Here is a 20294-nt window from a genome sequence, read left to right as displayed (position 1 = left end):
ATTCACAGTGAGTGTTGCAGTGTGTTGTGGACCGAGGCACAGGGCACTTAGACAAACGAAGGCATGCAAATAACAAAACTCATTTACTTGCTTATTTACAATTAGAATGAGAAGGAAGATGTTTGGGGGCTGCCTGTTTCTCATGCTCATTATTTTTCACCACTGGGTGAACAATGGAAAGTAAAAAAAAAAAAAGGAAACAAAATAATCAAAAATGGATCTGTCAGACCTTGCCATTCATTATCCATTCTGGGGCTCAATCAATGCCATTCTGGGTTTCATTTTCAGTGTCAAAGTTATGCATAATGAAAAGAGAAAATATAATGTGATGTGAAGACCATTGAGTGTTGTGTTAAAAAAAAATTCACTCACGTGGGATTTTGTGCAGTTCATTCATGAACTTGTCTTTGACTTTGGAGAACATCTCATCTTTGGTCTCACGGGGACCGGGTCCTGCTGCCTCTGTACTGTTGCCCGATACCTCAGGCGCCGCAGTAGGCGCAGGGTTTCCCACCAGAGCCTCCCTTCGATTCATCGCTGGATGTGGCAGCCAGACAGAAGCTAACCCAGGAAAGACAAAAAGAGGGTTACCCAAATTATTTGGAATATGAATAAGGAGAAATCAGGTGCACATTCACAATTATTTCAATACCTTTGGATGTTGATAAATGTATTCCACAAGGATTTGTAGGTGCCTAAAAATATGGCATGATAAATTAATGTTAGACAGATACAGGACAATAGTGGGACTTTTGATTCATTCAACTGATTTGAATCTTTTGATTCTGTTAAACAAAGGTTTATTCAGACTCGTCTTAGTGAAAGTTTTTGTAGGTTACAGCAATGAACATGTAGGTGGCACCAATGAGTGTCATACTGTAAGTGAGTCACTGAATCATTCACTCAACTGTCACTCAACTAATTTCGAATTCCACTGTTGAAGCTAACAGCCAAACCTTGATGAACAGGAAATGCTCACACGTGGAACTGAATGAACATGCCCTATTTTGTTTAGTCATTATTGGTTAAAAGACTCTTGCTCACAATTGATTATTCATTTGTTCAGACACAAAACACTGAATTTTCCAGTGAAGCGCTGTATTTGTTAACATAGCTCATTCAAACAATGAAATACTCTTTCACAGGCCACACAGGAAATTGCTCAAGTCAAAGCAGTCACACACTTTACAAAGGAAAACCAATGCATGAAAGTGAACTTAACTAACACTGGGCTGTTCACAACACCACTAATGGGGATATAGATAGAAGCAGATAGCGGGTCAGGAAGTGAGAGATGGAGTGAGAATGAGAAAGATGAAAACTCCAGTGTGTGAGCATCTAATTTAGTGTGTGAGGAAGGTGCAGAATGAGGTGTGATTTCAACGCGAAGCCTCGACTGCAGCATGCACTGAACGAACACGCTATGAGGTGTGTTTAACTGTTTAAACATCCTCCCATCCATCCTTCCTAATCTCTCGCTTGCGTTTACTCAGTCCACTGTTCATTTACTCACTCTCTGCCTCACCAGTTCATGTGCAGTCAGTGTTATATCTCTCTCGCCAGTATCGGCATGACCCCAGGAGGTCCTGAAGGCCCACGGTAGGTTGTAGAATATGTGCTGATGAACAGTAAGCAGACTGTGAGCCTTGTTCTCTTCTAGCCACAGGACATGTAAGATCGGCCCATTCCCACACAACTGGTGTCGCTGCCATTGTACCTGCTCTGTAATTACTGCCATTGTCAATCACACAGATGGAATAATAATAGATAGAATGAATGTGGCAGGTATGAAACCTCAAAGTTTAGAGAAGTCAGAATGAACTTGCAGTAAGTTTAATTAGACTTCTATCAAGTAGAACAGCTCTCCTCCTTTCTCTGCAGGTGACTGTCCGGAATAACTATGAAATCATTTGAGCTGTTGTCTTGAACAACAGCTGTTGTCATCACTGTGCTCATGTCACTATGGTGACAGCAGGACTGATGCGTATTGAGTTTCTTTTAGTTTGAGAGAATGTTCAAGGGCAAAATAGAGATGTAATTTCAGAAAATGGGGTGTCGATTAACGCGTATACGCGTTTTGGGGTATATTTTGGGATAACCCCGGAAATTACACTCGAAAAGAAATGGTCTGACATTTTGAAGCGTACAGATAAGCAATACATCAATCGAATAAAGGGTCTTTTTTTTGTAACAGACATAATAACAACAAAAACTTTGTGCACTTATAAAATAGATAACTTCCAAGGAGTGCTGTCTGCAGCCTTTGTCTGCGCTGATCTTCAGATAACATGCTAGATAGTGAATACTCAACCCACAGAACTAGATATCAAAAGCCTGATCCTACTTTTAAAAAAAAAGTGCTGCTGAAAAACAAAATGTGATTTTCCATATGAAAACAACGCGATGTCCCGTTTTTCACGAATGCGACCACGCCCCCGGCGCTTTTGAGATTCAAATGTTTCAATGAGGCAAAGCTACAACGCAGCGAAGTTCTTCAAGTTTTATATTTTACTGTTTTGCTTCGCGCGATGAGAGGAATAAGACACAATTCCACCCAAAAAGATGTGATGTGGTTGAGGATTTGAGATTTGGATTTCCTCAGAAAAAAGAATGAAGCACTTTATATTCAGCAGAGTTTCATAAACATGAGTTTTCTTTTTATTTATTTATATACTTGTACTAGTCCAGTGTAAACTTTTTGGTTAGACTTTTTAAAGACTTTTTCCAAACTATAATTCAAAATGTAGACATCAAGTGAATAGCTGAAGTTTCAAATAAACAGATACATTTACTGTTCAACATTGATGTAAATATCAATAAATGTAACTGTAACAAATGTAACTTTTGATGTTCTTTCAATTTGTAAAAAAAAAAAAAAAATATCTCAGCTCTTTTCAACATTAATATAATAATAATAATAATAATAATCAGATAATAATAATAAGGTGATAATAATAATAACAATAAATGTTTTTTTGTTAAAAGGATTTCTGAAGGATTGCCTGCAAAAAATTCAGCTTTGAAAGTCATTGCCTATAAACGGTGCTAACTGCACTCACAAGTGCATATTAAAAATTCTGTGTGGGATAATTAAATTTATATACATTTTTTTGTCCTCACATTCTTTCTGATTCTCAGTGACACAGTGACTGAATGGCTCATTATTATATGCAGGCCTTTGTCTTCTAGGTGTGAATTCATTTTACGAGATATGACTTTTACCAACAAAAAGTCCTTAACATTTAAAGCAATATATTGTTTTCTGTAAGTGAGTAAACAAGATGATTTTCCATCACTTAGAAAAAAAAATAGGCTACAAGCTTTTCAAAATTCCGGGAACCAATTTTCTGTATGTGTTTTAGCCTTTTTCATGATTTAACTTTTTAGTTTTTCACAACCACGCATAGTTTTTCTCAAAAACACAATCATGTAGGTGCATAGCAGTTTGCTGATTACAGTGAGATTAGACTTTACATTTAGATATTTATAAGAAACTGAAAAAAGCACAAATGTCAGGGCATGAACAAAACTTCTCCAGGCCCCAAAATGGGGTGCTTGGTGCTTGGTCTGACATTCTGTATGCACTATCAGTATCAAAACAATGGCCAGTGCCTGATTAGTCTTCACTCAAACAAACATACAGTATCAAAACAATGGCCAGTGCCTGATTAGTCTTCCGTCTTAGACACATAACAGCTAGATAATGAACTACAAAAATCCTAAAAAAAAAACTGATTTTGAACAATTGAGATGGGTTACCAAAGCTAGTAATAAAAACAGTTGTATACTGAAAGTGAAAAGACAGAATATAGCTGAAACAGAACAACAAACTTTACTGTCCACTTTTGATTTGCATGCATGGGTTTCCCGCAAATGGCAGCCATGGTGCTAAGCTCCGCAATTCTTCTGTTGTTTTTGTTATTCCATCAGATTTATAAGGTGCTTGGACAATCAAGATGGTGCCGCAAATGGCAGCCATGGTGCTAAGCTCCGCAATTCTTCTGTTGTTTTTGTTTGTTTGTTCTGTGATTAGTCATTATTCTTCTATTAATTTTATGAGAGACGAACTCCTTAACATTAAGCAACACATCCCAGACTATATTTTTCCGGTCTTTGATTATTCAGATGTCTTGTTGGACACTCTAGTCTGAGGTGCAGCAGTGCTGTTCAAACACACACTGACACAGAAGAGGGAAAAGTAACAGTGCATCATTCTCCTCAACTGAAACCAGGCTGAGTGAAGCTATTGCGGACAAAAAAAATCAACTGCAGACAACAAAACTCATCAAAATGGATACCTACTTTTCAAATCATACTACATCTCTATAATCAAACAAAACTCTTGAGATTTTAACAAAGCAAGACTTTCCCATGAACTGCCAAAATACAGACAGCATGTTACATGTCCCACTAGAGACAGTAACATATTGGATCACTGTTACACCACAATAAAGGATGCATATCACCCTGTCCCACAGGCAGATTTGGGGCTCTCTGATCACTGCCTAGTTCATATCATACAAAAACTGAAATTAACTAAACTTGTATTAAGGAATGTTAAAAGATAGACTAATGAAGCAGAGCGGGATTTACAAGCCTGCTTCGACTGCACTAATTGGAATGTTTTTGAAGCTGCAGCCACTGATTTGGACGAACTCACAGATACTGTAAATTCATATATCAGTTTCTGTGAGGATATGTACATCCCTACCAGGGCATTCCTATCAATTAACAATGATAAACCATGGTTTATTGAGAAACTGAAACAGCTTTGTCATGCCAAGGAGGATGCTTACAGAAGTGGGGATTAAATCATGTATAGAAACAGACTAACAAAGGAGATCAGAGTTGTTAAAGACAGCTACTCTGAAAAGCTGGAAAAAACTGTTCTCAGCCAATGACCCAGTGTCAGTTTGGACTGGTCTGAGGAACATCACCAAGTACAAGACACCACCCCTGCAGTCTGTGGAGAATCAACAACTGGCTGACAATCTGAATGAGTTTTACTGCCGGATTGAAAAGCCCAGTCTCACACCCCACCCCCGCTCTGATCTGCACTTCACACATACACCTACCCCACCTGCAACCACCCTCAGGCACTGCTGAAACAGTTCTACTTGGCCATCATTAAGTCTGTCCTGTGTTATCCATAATTGTAGCTGAACCAAACCAGACATCAAGAGACTACAACGAACAGTCAGGACTGCTGAGAGGATTATTGCAACCTCCAAGATCTTTACACCTCCAGAGTGAAGAAAAGGTCTAAGAAACCCTTTGGACTTTGGAATTTTGGACCCCACACACCCAGTCAACTCTCTTTTGGCACTACAAAGCACTGACCACCAGAACAGCCAGGCACAAGAACAGTTTTCCCACAGGCTATATTCAGTCTGAACAATTTAAACCTTCATAACTATACATTGTCCACTATAACTGACACGTTTATACATAGCATCTAAACATTTTATCTTTGCAAACTACATAAACTGTACACTTGTAAATAAGATCTGTACATTGATTAAAACAATTATATGTTTTTTTTCTCTATATTTCTACTTCTGTATTATATTACATTATTTAATTTTCTGTATATTAGTGTTGTATTTCATCTCTACTGTGTAATTCCTATGTATGTGTGCATCATGTATCTTTGCAATATGTCTGTACTTTCTTATGCACTGGAAGCTCCTGTCACCAACACAGTTTCCTTGTGTGTATAAAAATACTTGGCAATAAAGCTCTCTGACTTCCGATTACTTGATTAATCCTCAGAATAACTGACCAATTACTTGATTACCAAAATAATCATTAGTGACAGTTCTATTCACAAACTGTTTAACTGGGATATCCTCCACCTCAGTATAAATCAAAGTACCATAGTATTAACAGTACACACCATCAATGTACCATGTTATAGCCATGGCACTTTTTTATAAGGGATAAAGATGTTGACTAACAGCTGGTCAAGCCTGTGTTCCGCTCGCCGCAAACTGATGCTAAAGGCTTCACCACACTCTGCAGACTCTATGGGGAAGTGTTTACATATGTTCACATCAGCAGCTGTGTGGTCTGCTGACACAATAGGATGTGAAGAGCACAGGATTCGACAGCTGTGGCACTCACTAGCTGTGGCGAGCTTTGGTTACACATCTCAGTTCAGTTCAAAATCAGTTTCTATAGGATTTTTGTAGTTCATGGTATATTGCTACCATGTGTCTAAGATGGAAGTCTGATCAGACACTGGCCTTTAAAAAGCTAGATGTCAAGTCTGGGCAAGTCTAGTTAATACATGGTATGCTACAAATACATGGACAAGCAACTAGCATTGACAAGACAAAAAAAAAGTTTGTATCAGATTGGTTGGGTGGTTCCTTGCAGAGGAAGGTTTCTGAATCACAGAGCTTGACAGGAGCTTCTACTGACAGTCGAAAGGCACTGTGTGTTTTTTGGAGCACCGTGTCACTCTGGTGACATGATGTGGGCGGCAGTTGAGCTGGCATCCAAGCTGAACTTTGGGAAGGTGGAGGAGGACGGGGAAAAAAGAGATGGATTTTGTGTGCATTTGTGTGTGTGTGTGTGTGTCGCACATATGAATAGCACTAGCGTGCACCTGCGAAGCTAGACTGCTTCACATGGTGAGTCAGAGAAGTCCATTATAGACCTACACAAAAAGCCATAATTACTCACAAATGGGTAGAGGCTGTGCAAGAATGTCCATTAGGCCATTACTATTTCTATCACACAAACAAAAGCAAGTTGCACATTTAAGAGCTAAAACAGCAGGATGTGAGAGACTGTAGGAGGCAACTTTGTGTAAATCAAATGAAAATGCCCAGTGAACAAACCTCACAAGGATTACAGCCCTCTCCATCCAAACAGCAAAACAGACAAAGCAAACCTTACATTTGGTAAAATGTAGCAAAGGCATAGACACTAATCATCCAGACTGATGTCTCTGCAGGTCTCTATTAGATTTCAGAGCTCTAATAGCGAGAGCAGATCTTGAATTTGGAGATTATTTTGTAGTGTTCCTTTGAGATGAGTGATTCACTGAAAACATACTTGTTTTATGATTTGCATGTACAGAGCAACTCAGAAATGAGTTTTAACACAATGTCTAAAGAACATGTTAATTTCCAGATGCCATTCAGTGAACAAATCAGACTTTGGGAGGGCTGGTATTACTAACCATAGTTTTACATTGCCAGACTTTGAACTATCAGCATAAAACATCGTCTACTTTGCAACTTATTCAAGGCAAGCACAGACATTTTAATGCCAAAGATGGCCAAAATATGACACTAAAATACAATTCTGCAGCTGTTTTTTTTTTTTTTTGGATAGGTTTATCTAAAATAGTTGGCAGTACCAGTGTGGAAAAACTCAAATAAATGCACAACTTGACCTGCTGTATAGTAACACAGAATAAATAGGTGAAAATATGTCTAGATTTTGTATGAGAAGTTCTTTCTTTCCAAAAGTAGCAAGTACTAATTATCTAACAAACTCAACCAGCAGAAAACAGTTATCTTTCTTCATATCTAATGAACTGCCATTGAGAGCCTCAAACAAAACTGATTATCTTTAAAGAATTTACACCACCAACCTTCCAGACCTTGACAAACCCGCCCCAAAGTCTGGCGGGTCAGATAATTTGTGAATAAGTACAGACTGAGCCACTTAACTGCAAGTAAACTATACAAACTACACTGACTGCATAATGTGCATCCAGGATGCACCATACTCTCTTTACCCAGCCCAGCGTAGGCTGTGGCACTGAGCAGGTGAAAAATCCTTACCCAATTACCACTCTGCCAGATGGCACAGCATGGCTTTCATTGCTCTCGCTCCGGTGCTCTGAGCATCAAACTGCTCTTCTCTCCCTCCTTTCCTCGCTTCCTGCTTCATCCCCACATTTCCCCAACTGGGTTACGCTTCTCCACTGAAACTTCCACCGCTGCCACAGCAAAACTACGGCTCTACACCCTTTCCATTCCATGCAGTAATACACACTGAGCATTTCTTTCATGTATGCTGGATTGTCATTTGCTGCTTGAGTTGCTTCTACTTTGGTTGGACTCTTGGTTTCTCACTTATGAGGGTCCTAGAGTGCATTTTCTGAACTGTGGTACTTAAAACTGTCAGAGTGACACCTCAGCTCATAACCACCCGGTTGATAAACTTTAGTCATGTTATCAAGTGAGGGAGTGTAGGTGAGGATGCTTGGGCCCATGGCATTGCACTTTTCTTTCATCATGCAGAAATTAATATAGTGGAGCAAGTACATGCATTGAATCACAATGAATGTCTTTCGCTTTGGATTTTCATCTTGGCCATCTATATGTCCTGGTTTAAATTCGGGGCTCAATCAAGCATGTAATCATCAATTACTTCCACTTAACTGGAGTTGACTTCCATTTGTCATCACCAATTCAGCCCTGCAACATGTTTATTGCATATAAAAAACAAATGCATGCATAATGCAATCAAGGAATGGCAGTGTGGATTTGCAACAGAGAGAAGACATTTCATATTCACTGACTCCCTGAATCTCAATGACGGATCAACATGTCACAAGTTCGATTATGTGTTTCAGTCATTTCTGTGAAATACTTGCAGATGCACCAGTCTCTCAGCACTGGGTGTGAAATGGTGTGGATGGCAGTGATTTTGATGCAGTTGCCAGGAAAGTGTCTACAATTATATTTAGGTGCTTTTGCATGTGTATGTATAAATGTGTATAGTAACATCAAAACGTATTCATCTAGTTGATTACCTATTGTTCTGCTGTCATGCAAAGCCCAATTAAAGATTAAAAGCCTTTTAAAATTGATAATTGACTAATTGGATGAGCTACATTCAAAGCTGTAAATTGCAGATATGTACACACCACACCATTAATGTTAAACATTGCTATGTTGCTTGGCAACTATACAGTTGCAGTAGGCTAATCATTTGTATTACTTACTGAAACTAATATAAAATTATTAATAATAAATGAAAATACTTATTTTGTAATAGCAACATTGCCTCTCTAAAGCCTAGGAACACCCCTTACCAGTACTAAAACAAGTGTAATACACCAACAAATTATATCTTTTTTTCTTTTTTTAAATGACAAATGTTGAAGATTAAGAAGTATAACAAACTGGAGTATGAGACAAAGTTGTTAGCAAGAAACAAAGTGAAAAAAAAAAAAAAATACATAAACTGTTGTAAATGTCATCTAATTTGGCAGAGCAAATTTGCATTGGGGAACAGGTGAAAATTCCATCTCAACGAGGGTGTTGAGAAAAGTAAATTGCTAATTGGCGGGATGAATGTTCTTGAACACATATTGTTTTATTTATAGATGTGTTCAATTTATTGTGTTTTAGAAGGGAGAAAAAAATCAAAGTGTTAAAATTTGGAGGTGTAACAAACAAAATTAGGACAAAATGCAAAGTGGAGGGTGAATACTCTCTGTTCTGAATGTTTGTGTGAATGTGTATGTGTATTTAAAAGCAAGCAAGTGAGGTGAAAACAGTTTGATCTCTATTTGATGGCTTTGGTTTTTGATGTGTCTGTATTAAGCTCTTTCTTCTCAGAGGAACATATCAAGTGATTGAAAAATATGTATTGTGAACTGAACTGAACTGAAAAGAATTTAAATAATAGCATGGCACTTTGATATATACTATAGTAGAGAATGATAACCATAATAATATAGCATTGTTTCTCAAAGAATACCCTAGTATTACCATGATATACGTTCAAAGTAATTTTTCACCAGTTTACCAGAAAAGTATATCTCCCACATTTATAAATATGATAAAATCTGCCACTTAACATGCATAACCTTGTCTCTTTCTAATGTTGTGTTTGCATGAATAATACATGCACTTGTAGATAGTTGACTGTACAAAGTGAGTCAACTACAAAGGAAAAGTTCAAACCAAATCATTATTTGAGCTAGCAGTGAAGTGCGTATCTCAACTGTAATGATGGAAAAAGCTGGAGTGGGAAAGGGCTAATGGTGTGGAATCATTTTGTCGAACAACAGGTCAGAAGCAGAGGAAGTAGGAAAGAACAAAGAAAAGGGACACATTTGGTTGAGTTTTAAAAAACACAAAAATGGATGAATGCTATGGTTTGGATCAATAGTACAAATCAATGAGAAGAGAAAGAGAAAGAATGAGGAGGAGAGATGAAAAACACTAGTAACACAAATTGGCAGAGATTGGATGTTACAAGCAATGAACAAGTGTGATCATGGATGAGCAGCTTCAACCTTTCAATGGCAACAACAACAATCATGTTTTCTGTAGTTATATTTGATTATATAATGACCCATTGGAAATCAATATTGATTAATCAACATTAAGCTTATTTGCTTCTTCTATAGAATTTCTTTTTTGTTTAATAAAACAAAAATTATAGTCAAACTTTTCCTTTAGAGCATCTTTTCTTTAGCCTTACAAAACATTTCTCCAGGAAGAAAACTACCGAAATGCCGAAAATAATTGCCTGTAGCTTTATAGATAAAGTGTGTAATTTCTGCAGCACTAGCATCACAAAAATACACAAAGAAAATAATGAGTATTTTAATGTTAAACTCTTGTGTTTACACAGGTGAGTTTAATATAGTTTTGACATTGGCATTCATAATGTTGTTTCATTCAAAGATAATGTTCACCAAGACATTCAAATTACTGTCATAACAAGGGAAATCTTTTGATCCAAAGGGAGGACCAACAATGCAATTATGTTAAAATGAAATAAAAAAAAGAACACAATTAAAGGCTGTATGAAAGCAAATAAATAGTTTACTGATGTTGCGTCAAACAATTAAGAGCACTTCATTGAATTGCATGACGCTTATCAGACAAATAATAATTAAAGCCTCTGAAGTAAATGCCATTTCATTTTATGATCAAAACAATTGCTATCTATAAAGGAACAGTACATGAACTATATGAATATGCAAAGTGCATATTAAAATTAGTAGATAATTAGCATCAGTGCATTTCAGTACTTTTCTACTACAGTTTTGGCCACGTCTGGGCCAAAATCTGGGCAAATATTGTGTAGTGTAAATGCTTACTGTACTAAAGGAACACTATTAAGGGATTGTCTCTATTCTATAATGAATGTATGTTCTCATAAACTAGAGGTCAGTTGAATAATTAGGCCATAAGGAACAAACTGGAAGGTCAAGGGCGGAATGTACAATTTGAATGTATTATTCACTTCTTTTTCGGCAAAACTGGCTGATGGGGAAATTGTAGTAATTAACCTCCAGGAGATTTGAACTCTGCTATGGGACATTGTGACATCAGTCTGTACAAGTACTTTAACAGATATAAAGGGCAAAAAATATATATATTTCAGACAGTAAAATTACATTTCCCACAAAGAAATTCTGGGCTATCTGTCTGTACAATCACTCCATCAGGCCAAACCCAAAAAGAAACAAGGCTGACCGCTGATAAGGCACTGTTAGTGTTGGCATTTATATGTGAACAAATGATTGAAATAGAGAGAATTGAAAGTAAGATAAGAGCAGTAGAGTCCTACGGTGTCCAGGGGCTGTGCTTAAGTCCCCTTCAGTCCATCTCTAGGGTAATGAAAGTGGAAAAGTTATTAACCTCGCATTGCTGCAGGCCCACTACCTCTCTATTTAGCCCATGCACAAAATCCCTCCCTTTTTCAATTACCTCTCGCTACTGCGGAGGATGATGAAAAACTCCTAAACTCGTCTTTGTTGCTTATAAACTACATTGGAAAAAGGACTTGAGACAGCGAATGCAGAATAGCATCAACTTGGGCAGAAAACCTGATGAGTGTGAGGAACCCTCAGGGCATCGTGCGCTCATCAGCTCACAGCTGCTCTCATTTAAGCACTGAACAAGTGTCAATAATCGACGTTTCATTGAGGCAGGGCAGATCTGCTGGGAAAGAGGGTACATTTGGGAAGCAAGAAGTGATGGGAGTAATACAGACAGGTTTTTTGGCATATGACCATTTTCTTAAGAACAAGAAGCCAGCTGTTACCCCATCAGACAACTTTTGTCCCCACGGAGACTCAAGTTCAAGCCAACTGTGTTTTTTTTTTAACACCCAGGCTTATTTGTGACCAAAAAGCACCATTTATTTATTGACATGACACCAGTCAAACACTCCATCATTAAATGCTATTAGTCATCCAGTGTAGGCAATGGCCCCAGGTCAGGATGTTTATTTTTTTTCTTGTTTTGGAGTAATTAGGCTTGTAGGAGCCCTTAGCCTCTCTCATGCATACCCCCCCACACACATTTAATGGTATAAAGGGACAAAGAGTGACATCTCATGTGGAGATCCTTCAGGAGCCGGCGTCATAGCCACTTGCGTCAAGCTGGGTGTATGCACATATATATGTATAGGTGGGCAGGTGAGTCAGCAGGTCAAAGAATAGCTTAATGCAGGCAACAACTGAATAAACATACATTCACAATGAAGATCTGGACACTGTCAAGTTTGACAACATACATAACCACAAAAAGATGTTCCTAAAAAAATAAAAAATGATGCAGGCAAAGCCTATTACAAATTGATCAGCACGTTCTAAAGGGAAGTGCAAGCTGTCAAATCTAAGTGTGTGATATTAAGATGTTTTCTGAAGTCCATATTAGACTTGTGAGAGATTTTTTCTCAGGAGAAACATCTGAGAAGCAGGAGAGTCTCCATTTGCTATCTATTTAATTTCACTTCTGTAGGAGAAACAACTGAGATATTAAAGAGATCTCATTAAGATCTCATAATTTCACACAGCTCTCCATTTTGTTCTATGCCTGCTGCCATTTTACGACACTATGGTGAACAGGAAGGAGGACAGAAAAAGAGACAGAGTGAGGGGAAAAACGACAGCAGACAGTGAAGGGGTGGAAAAGGGACAGCAGAGAGCAGGACCCTTGGGGCTAGAGGAAAAAAAAGCTCGCTCAAAAAGATCAGAAGTGACAAGGTGAAGCAGAGCATGATGGGATTCCACTCAGCCTGTTTGGTATTTTTTAAGAAGAGGCTTATACAAGTGTAATGAATAATGAACATAAATCTATAATACAGGCAATTTCCTGCAATTAATTCCGCATGAACTGCTAAACATAGTTACATAATTTCAGTCTCAGGACCTCTTTTTTCTATAAACTTTATATAAAATTTATGATTTAATTTAGGAAATCTCCCACTGACCCCTTTTAATTAATTAAAAAAGTTGAACTGACTACAAAAAAAATCAATGTTTAACTGGAATTTCTTAAATAGGTTCAACACAGGATGTTTGGTTTTGCAACAGTAGTTTTCAGACAAAGCCATTAGACTAATTATGCATTTAAATGCAAGTGAACTAATTATGATTTGTCATAGTTCAACCCCTTTCAAACACCCCTTTACTCATGAACATTCTTTTACAATTTTTAGTTTACAGATAAACAAGGGGGAAAAAACAGTGCGACACATAACATAACCTATATATGCTGAGTTTGCACACATGCATGCGTGCACATACACACACACACACACACACACACACACACACACAAAACACATCAGTTACAGCATTGCTAACTTGACAGCACAGTTGGTACTTTATCAAAATAAAATACAGTGAAGCAAACATCAGCATGCCCACCTCTGTGTCACCGTTGGAACTGAAGAACAAAGCCTATAATTTACATAATAAATAATAGTTTAGCATTACATCGCAAATATGGAAATATTCTGGAATATCTGGATTTGTGCCGAAAGAGAGAGGTAGATAGGATACACGAGCAAAAGCTCCATTTCACAAACAGTTGAGTAAACGAGACTTTAAAGTATACTCCTTTGCCAGTCTGTGAGAGACGCATTCAGAGTCAGCACGTGGTCACTGTCTAGTGGGCTTTGTTTTCAAGTGTGCAACTCACAGCATTCACTGTTCTTCTGCTGGCGGCTGGTTATCAAACCCCCTTCTGGATTGGGGGTGAAATGCCTGTATTCATTGTAAGGCCTCGGTACGTACGGTTTGGTATGAATACACCCCTAATATATATATAATATATAACATATATATATCATTCCATTCTAACACTCTTTCCATTTAAAACTTACAAATTTAAATTCTGCATTATTTACAAACTTAGTTCAAACTGAATTGGTCTTCAGGTATTCTAAAATTCAGTTCTACTGTGCACAGCCTTGATGTGCACAACAAACTGACAAACATGGCCTGTATAAAAGCTTTAATGTGTGTTCAAGCAAGTGCTAAAGAGCTCATAATGTCATATAAGGGCAGAGGCGTGATCTGATTACATTTGTAGCCAGGTTACCGTTGTGCTTGTGAGTGAGTGCGTGTAAGTGAAAGAGAGAGAAAAGAATTGATTGGTATACCTATTACTTCTCTTTTTATTCTTTACAGGTGGGTGTCAGATGTGATGCAGTGTGTGCTAGTAGATTACTTTTGGACCACGGACTTGGCCTCTCTCATTCTCTCCCTCTCTCTCTGCCCTTCTCACCTGTGATTTACAGTGCCTGTAAGTGCCCTGTACACCTCTCTAACTGAAAAGGAAAGAGTGGGATGGGCTAAACTGTCAGTGCACAGGAAACCTGACCCTCCCATGCCACTGGTCCATCAATACTGGCATACAATACGGCTGCTTAGGAGAGAATCCACTTTAAATTGGCAAATTTGACCATAAGATAATGGCTGAAAACTCTGTGAGCTGATACAAACACTCATACATCACTACTTGTGAGCAGGGCCCGTCTCATGGTTTTCTGTGGCACCCCAAGATTTGTGGTACGCTATTTATCGATTAATTTGCACTGAGCTCCTACCACAGATGCAGCTTTTAACAACTCATTCTGCTCTCACCATGACTCCCACATTGGGGAGTCTTTAATTTTTTTGGTAGATAAAGAGGGTATTTTGCAGCTGGCACACACACACACACACACACACACACACACACACACACACACACACACACACACACACACACACACACACACACACACACACACACACACACACACACACACACACACACACACACACACACAAGCAGTCAGTATGTACTTGCAAGGGCTGTTTGTCCTGAGAGTGTGAATTTGAATATTTTTCAGTGTTGCGTAACACTCTACATTTTAGGATTTTATCCTACGGAGTGGCTTTATGAAAAAGATGAATCCACCGCTGCTGGCAACACTCTGAAAGCACCGGTTTTGTAATTTATATACTTCCACAGGCAGTCGGAGAGTCTCTTCAAATCTCAGAAGGCTTTGGACTAATCCAAACCTCCTCAGGTTTTTCCCCTTGATTAATTTAGAAGAATAGCAGAAAGGTCCAATCCACAGTGCTCACCTGTTCCTTTTCATTTAGTATTAAATTTACAGGTGAGGATTTGGGTTTAAGACCTTGGTTTTATTTTTATGATTAAGTTGGTCAATACACTTAGTGTCAATGGGAAGCTACCTATACAGACAGTGAACAATGAATGCAATTTTCATATTAAAATTGATCTCTTAAGAAGCAATTGCTACTATTTGCATTCTTAATAAAAATTTCAGATCTTAAAGTTAATAAAATATTGATTAAATATTATAATTTTTTAAATATAAATTATAATAAATAATAATTAAATACCCCCCCCAAAAAAAAGTCAAAGTAGAACATAAAACAAGTGGTTTGTTAATGCAGTTTAATTTATATTAAATGTATTAAATACAAAATACAACTGCCACGAGGGTCTCTGGAAAGTCTACTTTGCGATCACCAGCACAGTAAACACTTAAGGTCCATGGTATAAGTCTGAAAATCCTTTAATTGTATCTTAATTCTGTACTGTAATGAAACACTATTAAGTGCAAAAGCCTTGCTGAAAAGAATCATCTTAACTAGCTTAACCAACAAGACTTCCATCAAAACGTTTGTTGAACAGCATGACTATTCAGCTAGATCAACCCCAAACCAGCAGTAACCAGCATCATTTGGTCTATTTTGTAGGCACAAGCACATTAGTGATGCTTTCTATTTGTTAATAAAGTCAATTCTGGCATGTTTCTTCAAACGCTAGCAGAAAGAAAATGTGAGAGACGAAGACAGAGAGAGGTGAGGATGAAAGAAGAGGAAGTGTGATTGAGAGGATTCTGGTGATGTTGTGTACAGTACAGTAGGTATAGAAAAGAATCACGCCCCTTTAAAGGGGTCATATGATGCGATTTCAAGTTTTCCTTTCTCTTTGGAGTGTTACAAGCAGTTTGTGAATAAATAAGATCCCCAAAGTTGCAAAGACTAATGTCTCAAACCCAAAGAGATATTCTTTATGAAAGTTCTCTTCCACACCCTCCTAGAACGCCTCGTTTGAACACGCCGCCACATGTCTACATCACGATGTGGGAAGATTTGCATAACGCCGCCCAAATATTCACACAAAGAAAGAAGGCGTAACTTTTATTCTTGCTGTTGCCGCTGTTGCCATGTTGTGGAGACGCTGTTTTGTTGTGAAAGTGAAAATACTTTGTTTGGCCTTCCAAAAGAGGACACAACTAGAAATCAGTGGTTAAGTTGGATTTATAATAATTTATATAGTTTACAAGTCATTTTTCCAACTCAGTGATTCTGTTTTTTTCCTTTCTTTCACGTGCATTGAGTAAATCCAGCTGGATAAAACAAAAACTGTGTCCATCTTCATTTCAGGCTGCAAAGAATTTTTTTTTGATTATTTTAAAGCGGGGTGATTCTTTTTTATACCCACTGATTGTGTGTGTGATGGTTGAATTCTGACAGGCAATCTAAAGTGTTCAGCATTCTCCTCTTTGATGTGAACTGACAGTCACAGGACAGTCTGACTGATGTTTCCACTTCTCACTCCCTGCATGACACAACAAGCTGTTACATCTCTTTTTCCCCCATTCTGTGAAGGACAAACTGTGCTAGAGGAGACTGGAAAAAAAGAAGATGAAATAAACAATGCTGAAGCCAGTGTACAGTTGTGCTTAAGTTTCCACACTTCTTCAGAATCTGTCAGATATTTTATACCAAAATAAATGGATACAAATATAAAGAGTAAAACTGCATTTTTATTGTAATGAGATTATTTGATTATTAAATTAAGTGGATTTTTCTTTTATTTCTATTTACTTGTTTAATGTTAATTATTGTACATATTCTGGAAGCAGTATGTAAACTTATGATCGCAAATCTTAGATGCTCAAAGCAGAAGGCAGATCCAGAGCAGTAGAGGGTTGTGCAGGTCTTGAGGCAGAATAATCCATCCTGCTTTTACATTTTACTCATCAAAGCTAATTAGTATTACGATTATAAGTAGATTGAGGAAATAGAAAGAGAGAGAGAGCAAGAGCTGTCAAGCTCATCAAGTGAAGACTGTTTTAATTGCTCTAGTCAAGAATCATTACAATCATTTACATCTGCACAGTCAAAGCCATGAATGACACTAACAAACCTGTCAGAGAGGGTCTCAATGTAAATATCCTCTTTGTTATTTCAGAGATTTATATTGCTCATTGCAACACCATTTTTTTTTTTTTCTGGGAACTGAGAAAATCTTTTGATATATAGTGGCATTGTTTATATTATTGAATTTAATTATATATTTGGAGGAATTTTCATTAATATAACTGCACTTATGCATAAGTGACAAATTATTCAATTCATTTAAGAGGGCAAATGAATACTTTGGTGACCATTTAGATTTAGTGACCATTTTCTATGTTAGTGAACAAAAAATTAGTTAGTGTTAGTGCACAAGCACACCTCACCCTTACATGGCCAAAATAAACAACCCTCCAAAACTAAGTCGTATATAAATATTCAAAGATTGACCAACAGCATACTATAAGCTGATTTGCACAGAGGCACACATGGTGGGGGTAGGGATAATGATCTTGTTGAGTTTTTGTAAAGGATTTTTGTTTGTGCAAAAAAACATTAGAAAGATCTCCCACCCTTCCTCTCTCTTTTTATCTCTCTTTCTGAATAGGTTTGTTGAGATGGCACTGGTAATAGTAGCAACTGGATTGTCAAAAGTGGAGGGTGTCTTAATGCTTCAGTATCTAAAAGGTCCTGTCAATCGACTCACAAAAATAACCTCGTCTGGCTCGTCTCCAATTACAATGCCAAAAATGGCAGGAGAAATGTAATTCCTATCGATCCCCACCTCTTTTAACAGCTCAATGACTAGGACATTGGCCCAGTGAAGGGGAGACACAAGTAAAGAGAGAATAAGGAAGTGAGAGCGCCACCTGCAGTCAGACCTGAGAGATGACTAGGGTGAATATGACGCTTACTGCCATAGGATCACATGGACAGTCACAGTGTTACCTTTAAAAGCACCATACTCAGGTGTGAAAACTCCAAACGGTTCCCTACAGCAGAGTCGTCACCGAGCAAAACAAGTGTTAAACGTTTCAGATGGCTGGTCTGTCAAATAAAGCCATCTGCTAATTCCCAACAAATGAATCGTAAGGCGACAGGCTTAGCCGTTCCTTTATAAGCACCGTCGGCATGGCCTTTCTTCTAAACTGATTTCTCTAAATGTCTGCATGTGTAGTATTCAGACAGTGGGAAATTTAAACGAGCCTGTAAATTAATTAAGCAAGGCTGAGTTGTATTTTGGGAATGGGAGTAACTGAATAAGACAGAGAGACAGAAGACAGACAGACTTAACCAAGACAAGTATGTTCTGACCTCTGTTACGGTGTGTTTGCTGTGGAGGAAATATATCACTGTTATCGAATCCTAGAGTCTTTGTGCTGCAGCACGAAGAAAATATTTACTTAGCCATCATGTCATTATGTCCTACACACTCAATCTGACCTAATTTTACCTTTGGACACATCCATTTGAGTAAACACCAGCATTGTGTGCAAGTCTGGTATCAAACTAGCCATTGAAAACGTTAATGTACTTTCACTCGGTTCAAAGTAAGCCATTTCCAGAAGTGGCTATTAGTGCTATTCCCAGAATCTTTCTTTCTAGTGATCTATGCAGATAAGAGGTCTACTACCAGAACTGAGCCCAGTGAGACCCAATAAGCGGATGAATTTGGATCAGATTTGTTTTGTTTTGTTCTGTTTATGAACCCTTTGTTCATACTTTTTATATATATATATATATATATATATATATATATATATATATATATATATATATATATATATATATATATATATACATATATTTTTTCACAGATTTTAGGAGAGTGTGTACTGTAACTGCTTTCCTGACTTGGTTGATTAGGTACCACGTTGATGAAGCAGCACAACTGTTTTTAATATGTTTCTTGAGCACCAAATCAGCATATTAGAATGATTTCTGAAGATCATGTGACACTAAAGATTGCAGTAAAGACTGCCGAAAATTCTGCTTTGGCATCACAGGAATAATTTATTATTGAATAAAAGCAGCCTTGGTGAGCATAAGAAATTTATTGTATAATATCGTATACACTCCATACTTTTGAAAGGCAGTGAATTATATTATTTATTCTGAGTTATACAGAACTAATAAATAATAAACAAATAATGAAAAATTTTGTTTTCACACACACGCATCTGTGAGCCAGTGCAAAAAGTCTACTTCCTCCCATCTGGGTTGGTTAATGTCACAGCTTCTAGTTTACAGGCCATGTTCAGGCTTAACACCCATGCAGGCCTCTTAAGCAAATCTCTTTTAGCAATCAAAAAAGTCTGCCTGAACGACTGCAATGTGTCTGAAGATTCTGGCAAATTATTTTGGACTTTCTCTTACTTGTTCTTTTTCTTCGTGTCAGCTATTCTAAACAGGCCATTAGCATCAGTAGCACCATGAGGCCGGCGCTTCCCATCAAGCCACCCGACCATGCTCACCAGGGAGCCTCCTTCCTGCCCTGTCCAAGGATTGCACAGAGAGAGTATGAAAGGGAGGGAGGAGAGGGTGATGAGAACGAAATAGAGGGTTTGCCAGAGGCACAGCTGAAATTGCTCCATTAGGAAACTCTGTTTGAGCTGGGTGAATGAGACAGGGGGATGATAGATATATGAGTTTATGCCACAACCTCTGTCTCTTTATCCCAAAAGATTTCTCTGATGGTTTTCTAGGACATCATAACTGACACTGCATCTGTATCGTGACTTCCTCTGCTGCGGCTTCACCATTCTGGATCTTGTTTTGAAATGCAGGATGCGTGACAAAGACCTAGTCGCTAGCACTTATTATGAATGAATAGTTTGGATGGTGATCTCATTAAAGCTTCTTTATACTTTCTTTCAGAAGGACTGAATTATAAGTAGCATCTTTCTCA

General features: G+C 37.8%; 1 protein-coding gene across 6 annotated transcripts in view; it reads right to left on the bottom strand.

The window, feature by feature from the left end:
* LOC109051469 (synaptotagmin-1-like) overlaps positions 1 to 20294 on the bottom strand; it is a 172428-nt gene that overhangs the window by 33363 nt on the left and 118771 nt on the right. For 5 of the 6 annotated variants that reach the window (XM_042742328.1, XM_042742290.1, XM_042742309.1 and 2 more), the window contains one exon: positions 373 to 561. In XM_042742328.1, coding sequence (XP_042598262.1) covers positions 373 to 535 — 163 coding nt within the window. In that variant the 5' untranslated portion in view covers positions 536 to 561. Of the gene's footprint in view, positions 1 to 372; positions 562 to 652; positions 672 to 20294 lie in introns of those variants that run through there. The other variant, XM_042742320.1, reaches the window with a different exon arrangement.

The sequence above is a fragment of the Cyprinus carpio genome, chromosome A4 (assembly GCF_018340385.1).
Source record: "Cyprinus carpio isolate SPL01 chromosome A4, ASM1834038v1, whole genome shotgun sequence".
NCBI classification, from domain to species: Eukaryota; Metazoa; Chordata; class Actinopteri; order Cypriniformes; family Cyprinidae; genus Cyprinus; species Cyprinus carpio.
Note: the sequence above shows the minus strand (reverse complement) of the source record. Positions and strands in the feature narration are given on the sequence as shown.